This window comes from Carassius gibelio, chromosome A22 (genome assembly GCF_023724105.1).
Source record: "Carassius gibelio isolate Cgi1373 ecotype wild population from Czech Republic chromosome A22, carGib1.2-hapl.c, whole genome shotgun sequence".
Lineage (NCBI taxonomy): Eukaryota > Metazoa > Chordata > Actinopteri > Cypriniformes > Cyprinidae > Carassius > Carassius gibelio.
In genome coordinates, this window is record NC_068392.1 from 14,971,662 (window position 1) to 14,979,022 (window position 7,361).

At 43.9% G+C, this 7,361-nt stretch overlaps 1 protein-coding gene across 2 annotated transcripts; it reads right to left on the reverse strand.

Annotated features, from left to right (window-relative positions):
- Positions 1 to 136: 136 nt before the first annotated feature.
- On the reverse strand, positions 137 to 6,497 carry LOC127942511 (zona pellucida sperm-binding protein 3-like). 2 transcript variants are annotated; one of them, XM_052538290.1, is made up of 8 exons: positions 5,900 to 6,465; positions 5,541 to 5,659; positions 5,354 to 5,457; positions 5,105 to 5,282; positions 4,892 to 5,009; positions 4,730 to 4,812; positions 4,578 to 4,669; positions 137 to 235 (listed from the first exon to the last, which is right to left on the reverse strand). In XM_052538290.1, the coding sequence occupies exons 1-8, from the start codon at positions 6,431 to 6,433 to the stop codon at positions 156 to 158; spliced, it is 1,308 nt and encodes a 435-aa protein (XP_052394250.1). In that variant the 5' UTR covers positions 6,434 to 6,465; the 3' UTR covers positions 137 to 155. The 2 variants fall into 2 exon arrangements, with proteins under 2 accessions (XP_052394250.1, XP_052394251.1); XM_052538291.1 differs by lacking the exon at positions 137 to 235 and adding an exon at positions 4,410 to 4,508 and having other exon boundaries at positions 5,900 to 6,497.
- Between the last annotated feature and the right edge of the window lie 864 nt (positions 6,498 to 7,361).

Consider the following 7,361-nt stretch of genomic DNA (forward strand, 5'->3'; position numbering starts at 1 on the left):
TCACAGAAGGTTTATTAACTTCCCTAATGAGAAAAGGGAGCCTTTCCTTCTGGCAAGAGAATAGGTACAGTAGGACTACCCACTTCCTCGCACAAAATCAATTGGTTAAACTAGACAAGAAAAACAGAAACGAGAATAAGTTTGCTCCCCCACATTTATTGAAGACCAGCTAAAGTCTTCTTGTGCTCTTGAACCACTACAGGACCGAGCGAGGCCTTCCCTTCCCACTGAAGGCCTAGAAAAAGCAGACACCAAAGTTAAGTGCTTGAAGGGTCAAAAACCAAGCTTAAAAGTACCTTCCTACCTCCAAAAGGAGAAGCAGCAGTTCCACCATCAGGACCACATGTTGAGTCACAGCAACCACAAACCTGGTTGTTCCCATCAGCAGCAAGCCACCTGCAATACGAAAAATCAGACATGGCACCTTTAATGTATTCGTAAGTGGCATGAACATACCCATTGGCAAAGGAACAGGATTTGTGGAGCGCGTCACTAGGTGCAGAAGCAAGAGTGGCCTTCAGAACACACGTCATGTAGATCTGCAAGAGACACCACGGGTAAGGGGACACAAACCAAAGCAAATGGGAGAGGTCATTCTCCAACACTCATAATACATACAGAAGGACTGGATCCCCCCTGGAACATGAAGGCCTCCAGCTGGAACCGGATTTTGTCTTCCTGGGATCGAGGCATGAAGCGCGAGCTGGAAGCGGTGACCTTGGCATCCACAAGACATCTAAGGAGTAAAAAGTAGTTGTCAGGGACAAAGCGGTTACAAGGAGCAAACTCGAGAACAAGTCAACTCTGCAGCATCTGGTGACATGAACACACCCATGATTCTCAATGAACAAATATCTCGGAAGGGCGTTCACATCAGGTACTTGGGTGGCCACACAGCTGTCCACAAACACACGCAGAGGGACGTGGTTGTATACCTTCACAGATGCCTCAACATTAATAACGTCACCCAGGAAGTAAGAGTTTAGAAGAGTTTAGGTCTGCCTAAAGCCTTTCAAACTGGAGTCCGGTTAAACCCCAGTGTTGTTCCTCAGGGGATGAGGCCTACACGTCCTACTACAGTGACGCTGATTATCCCATCACAAAAGTCCTGCGAGAGCCTGTGTATGTTGAGGTGCACATTATGGAGAGGACTGACCCCAACATTGTCCTGATGCTGGGACGTTGTTGGACTACTTCAACCCCCAGTCCACTCAGTCTCCCCCAGTGGGACCTTCTGATCGACGGGTGAGTGTACAGCCAATCTTCATCCTTTTAGTCTGCTGGGAGACCCTTTCTAACCTTCTCCTTTGTCTTCAGATGCCCTTACCAGGACGACCGCTATCTGACCACACTGGTTCCAGTGACTGGATCGTCTGGTCTTCAGTTCCCAACCCACTACAAGCGCTTTGTTGTGAAGATGTTCACATTTGTAGATCCAGCCTCACTGGCTGCTCTGCAGGAAACCGTATGCCCCCCTTTACTTGAACATTTGTGTATTTACTACTTGTGGATTCTATGACTTGAGCCTCTTTCTTCCCTGTCAGGTCTTCATCCACTGCAGTACAGAGGTGTGCCATCCATCATCTGGCTCTTGTGAGCAAAGCTGCACCAGGAAACGTGAGTTCTTGCTTTCTCTCGACAAGAGGAACTGAGCATTTTAGAAGTGCGTTCTCACTTCTAACACTTCTCTTTCAGGAAGAGACACCCGTATCAAGGCTGTCTCTGGGGAGCAGACTGTGGTTTCTAGTGGAGAAGTTACTCTGGTCATGTAAATCTAGTGTTTTTAATAAACCCTGCAGAACCCCGAGGTATCTCTTTGTCTATTGTTTTGGTTCGACAGAATCCGGGATTACGTGCCTCTTCCCAGTTGTTTTTTCCTCGCACCATTAAACCAAGGCATTCCTTTCTCCATCCTCCAGTTGTTAACCTGGGGCAGCACAAGGTTCCCCTATTTTAATTTGTCTTCCAAACGGTAGTTTGGCTCCCGATATTCACAATATAAAGTTATGTGGATTACTTGCGGCTTTTGTTTTAAATCCAGCTCAAGTTTTAAATGGAAATCAATTCTCGACTGTCTTGAAGCAAACACGAAACCGTGTCAATTGTCCTCAACTCAAAGTAATGCTATTAAAGGGATCCTCCTCCCCAAAATGAAAATGGTGTCACTAATCACTTACCCCCGTGTCGTTCCAAACCTGTAGAAACTTCATTCGTCTTTGGAACACAATTGAACCCCTTACTTGTCACCCCCCCATTTTCAGCATGGAGACACGAATGACATGCCCAAAATTAAAAGGTTGCTGCTAAGGAGTCTTTCTTACTAGATACATAATCAACATCGGTTCACACAGCTGACACCTCAAAGTTTACTGTTCAGGAATCAGAATTACTTAGACGGTTATAATAGAGATGTATGTAAGCTCAAACATGTCAGTAAAAATATTAAAAACCTATTTAAAAGTGATGTAGGATATGATTTTAGATACATAATGAAGCTAAAGCCACAAGTCTACTAATACTTCATTTTGACATTTCAGAATATAATCTCACAAAGTGTGAATTTTATGAAACCTTTTCTAAGACCGTGTCATGTGTGTTTTTAGAGAAGGCTAGTAAAATTGATTTATGACTCCTGGAATGCAATTATCTCTTGTTTGGACCGGCAAAACTGCCCCATTCATGATTCTATTGTTGTTACAAAACGAGCCTTTCACACATGGGCCAGGTATGACACAAAATCCTGATTCTTCATTTATCATTATTCCAGTATACATTTACCCCACTATTATCAAAAGCCTTACTATAAAATTACAACAAAACATTTTCTTACAACCTTTGACAAAATGATTACAAAATGCATTATGAAGAAGAACTGCACCTGCTATGTAGCTGCATTAGAGCTAACGTTAGCATCAAGCTACATAAGACTATTCATGAAAATTAACCGATTGTTTGTAATAACCTCCTTTTGCGATCACATGTGGAATTTTACTGCTGTAAAAATATGCTATTTATAGCCTTTTACGTCGCTGCACAAGTTAACATTTCAGATGTACATTTATGTTATAAAAACGCCCAAAATCACATACCATTAACTAACGTAATCGTGTGTTAATTATTTGGATATTTCATGGGTACAGAGGTTTCTCTGTGTTGTTGTGGTCAGATATCAACACAGATGTGTACAGGAAATGCATCATGGGTAGGATGGGGCGGGATATGATGCACAGTTATGATGGACAAGACACGGGCGAATCCGGTCTCTGTCAGCAGAGAGGTTTGACGTGCTGTGAAAGTAAAACAATAATCTGGGGCCGGTGACTATCCTTGACAGCAAAGGGGTTAAAGATATTTTGGATGAAAACCGGGAGGCCTGTGACCATCCCATATACTGCCAAGGTCCAGAAAAGCACCATCGGAATTACCCATCTGCCATCAGTGGATGAACCGTAACGTTAGGAAGTGAGGAGAACATATGCTTGTGGCGCGGCTGACACAGAAGAACGTACACAGTCTGACTACTCCGAGGATGCTTTTCTGGACCTTGACAGTGCATTTTACTTGGCAGCCTGTGGGCCAAATCACAAGCCTCCTGGTTTTCATCCAAAATAAGTGGGGTTCCGAAGATGAACGAAGCTCTTATGGGTTCGGAACGACTTGGGGGCAAGTGATGACGATCTTCATTTTGGGGTGGAGTATCCCTTTAGTATTGAAACCGCCCAAGATGTTGCACAAGTGACAAAACCAAAAAAGGTCATTCACTGGGAGTCAATTCGTCAATGATTTTTCAGAATTCTAACTGACCTGCTACTGCACAAAAAACCCCTTACGTCAGTACAGGTTCGGCACACCAAATACTAAACTTAAGCGATGCCTGCCGTTTTCCTAAAATGTAAAGCCTATAAATAACCCATCTGAAGGTGGAAAACGTGGTGCCAGTGTTGATACTGGGAGTGCGCTTCTATTGTACATGGATTTAAAAAGCATGAGAGATGTCAACAAAGAGCATTAGGAAACAAATTTAACTGATCAAACCTATTTGGGGGATGCAAGGGGGAAATTAAACTGCTCATTTGAAGTTACCAACACGAAGAAAATCAAGTTCACTGCATAAGATGCACGCAAAAATCTGCAGTGCTTCAAGGAAGTGGACGTTCACGCAGAACTCTTTTGGCACAAGTGCCAATTAACAGAATTCCCTTTACAGCATCATGGGCAATGTATTCCACCTTTACAGTACTCCTAAAAAAAAAGGGAGCTCACAGCAGGTCCCTTTAAAAAGGTTTATTAACTTCCCTAACGAGAAAAGGGAGCCTTTCCTTCTGGCAAGAGAATAGGTACAGTAGGACTACCCACTTCCTCGCACAAAATCAATTGGTTAAACTAGACAAGAAAAACAGAAACGAGAATAAGTTTGCTCCCCCACATTTATTGAAGACCAGCTAAAGTCTTCTTGTGCTCTTGAACCACTACAGGACCGAGCGAGGCCTTCCCTTCCCACCGAAGGCCTAGAAAAAGCAGACACCAAAGTTAAGTGCTTGAAGGGTCAAAAACCAAGCTTAAAAGCACCTTCCTACCTCCAAAAGGAGAAGCAGCAGTTCCACCATCAGGACCACATGTTGAGTCACAGCAACCACAAACCTGGTTGTTCCCATCAGCAGCAAGCCACCTGCAATACGAAAAATCAGACATGGCACCTTTAATGTATTCGTAAGTGGCATGAACATACCCATTGGCAAAGGAACAGGATTTGTGGAGCGCGTCACTAGGTGCAGAAGCAAGAGTGGCCTTCAGAACACACGTCATGTAGATCTGCAAGAGACACCACGGGTAAGGGGACACAAACCAAAGCAAATGGGAGAGGTCATTCTCCAACACTCATAATACATACAGAAGGACTGGATCCCCCCTGGAACATGAAGGCCTCCAGCTGGAACCGGATTTTGTCTTCCTGGGATCGAGGCATGAAGCGCGAGCTGGAAGCGGTGACCTTGGCATCCACAAGACATCTAAGGAGTAAAAAGTAGTTGTCAGGGACAAAGCGGTTACAAGGAGCAAACTCGAGAACAAGTCAACTCTGCAGCATCTGGTGACATGAACACACCCATGATTCTCAATGAACAAATATCTCGGAAGGGCGTTCACATCAGGTACTTGGGTGGCCACACAGCTGTCCACAAACACACGCAGAGGGACGTGGTTGTATACCTTCACAGATGCCTCAACATTAATAACGTCACCCAGGAAGTAAGAGTTTGAAGGCCTCTCATAGGACCAGTCATCTGCAAGAGGGAAGAACTGCTTAGGCACAGCCTCGTTCAGAAGGCAGAAGGTCTAGAGAAACTGCACAAACCAGTCATGAGCTTCAGGGAGAACACCAAGACTTCTTCACCAGCCTCCGTTGAGGCATAAGGGACCCAAGTTGGCTTCAAGGCACTACTGCTGACATTTTGAAACCTGCAGTTCAAGAAGTGACCAATTAAATGGGCTTCCAGTTCCACCACTGCAAGCAATGCCACAAGTCACAAAAGGTCGCTTACCTTTGATAGTGGCATTGAACTCCAATAACTGCACCACCTGCACGGGTAATCGGAGTGCCAGCAAACGCCTCAGGAGTGTAGGTAAGGGCAAAGGTGTAGACAAGCTCATCCTTGGTCATCTATAGGAGACTGACGTTGTTACCAAGAGGGTTCTCCGAAAAAGAGAACCCATTCCAAAAGGCATCTTAGCAAGTCATGCCATAACACTTGGTTACCCGAGTAAGCAGTTATTAAGAGTCTTTCCCACTATAAGAGAACCGTCCCATGGATGGTTCCCTGAATCTAGAACGTCGATACCAAAACAAGGGCCCCATTTTTAGTAGGGTTCAATAAATCTAGTAACACTTAACAGCTCTTACCATCAAGACACTGTTGCAGTCCTGCAGTTCATTCTCAAAGAAGAGCACCTTAGAGCCTGGGACCAAACCGACAACAGGACATCCTCCCAGAGTCAGACCAGATGGCTGGATCAGTTCACCATTGCTAAACAAGTCCTGCTGTACCTCCACATGAATCCGGTTCTCACCGCATTGAATAGCTACACTACTGGGGGTCACAGGTTGCCTCAAATGGAAATCCACCGCCATCTCACTCGGCACTTCTGGAACAATGGGAAACCTCCAGTCCAAAGGCTTCACTGGACCCTGCAACACCTGCTTCTCCTGAAGACCAAGAGGCTCTTGTGCAAATCCTCTGTAGTCGAGACTCTGAAACAGAGAGGCCTTCTGCAAAGTGTTCCCGAGCACTTGAGAAGAAACAGGCACTCTGGAAGCTGGATATGATTGATGCTTCTTGCTTTTTGGACTTTGACTGGAACTCAAACTTCCAATAGCATTCTTCAGATCAAACACCACAAGCACAACCAGCACTAACAGACATTGCAAAAGACCCATCCTGACAAACGTTAACACAATACCCACCAGTGCTCGTCTTTGCCATTAAGTACAGCTTTGAATTTAAGCGGCTCCTCCCCTTTCAGCTTGATTGATTACCTTTGGACCTCCAAAGGTCTCTGGGCCTGTAATTAACAAATGAGAACGTTCTGGAATGTCACTAGCCAATGGAAGGCTTGATAAGGATCTGAGATTTTCATCTACACTTATTCACAATTTTACAATTAAAGTTTGAAAGTGTGTTTATGATAGACAAAGAATGTCATTAAAAAAGCGCCTGATATGACTCAAATAATAGAGAATATTCATAAAAATCTCTCTCTCTCTTTTTTAAAGAGTTTTTAGTTTATCATTGGAAAAGATTTGGAAAAATGTAGAATTACATCACTTGCTCCCCAGTGAATGGGTGGCATCAAAACGAAAGTCCAAAGAGCTATTATAAATATCAAAATAATCCACAAGTAATTCACATCAATTACGGTCTTGTGAAGGGAAAGGTTGTCTGTTTATAAGAAACAAATCCATCGTTGAGAAATTCAAATGATTGCTTCCGGCCAAAATATGATCTCATAATCCCAACTAAAGGTGCCATAGAATGCATTGATACAATATTTTAAATTAGATCTACATAAAAAGGTACGTGGCTTGGGTATGGGCAAAAATTCTCTGGAACGGTTTTACATGTCCGTTTACAACCCTGGGATTTGTCCCTAGAATTATTTGGAAGGGTCATGAACAATAATGTTGAGCTCTGCTCTGATTGGCTGTTTCACAGCGCAGATCTCTTCTGTCCAGCGTGAACGATGGCGAGATTAGGCATCCAACCTGATATGTTTGAGCCTGTATCAGACGAAGATAAAGATTTGGAAAGAATGTTTAGCGTCCGCGTGAACGAGTCTTGAGAGAGTTGTCAGTGAAGATGTGGACA

Coding starts and splice junctions, on each gene's coding strand:
- LOC127942511 (XM_052538290.1), bottom strand. CDS start 6,433: ATGGGTCTTTTGCAATGTCTGTTAGTGCTGGTTGTGCTTGTGGTGTTT. Junction 5,458..5,540: donor GTTCAATGCCACTATCAAAG/GTAAGCGACCTT, acceptor CTTGAACTGCAG/GTTTCAAAATGTCAGCAGTA. Junction 5,283..5,353: donor CTCCCTGAAGCTCATGACTG/GTTTGTGCAGTT, acceptor TCCCTCTTGCAG/ATGACTGGTCCTATGAGAGG.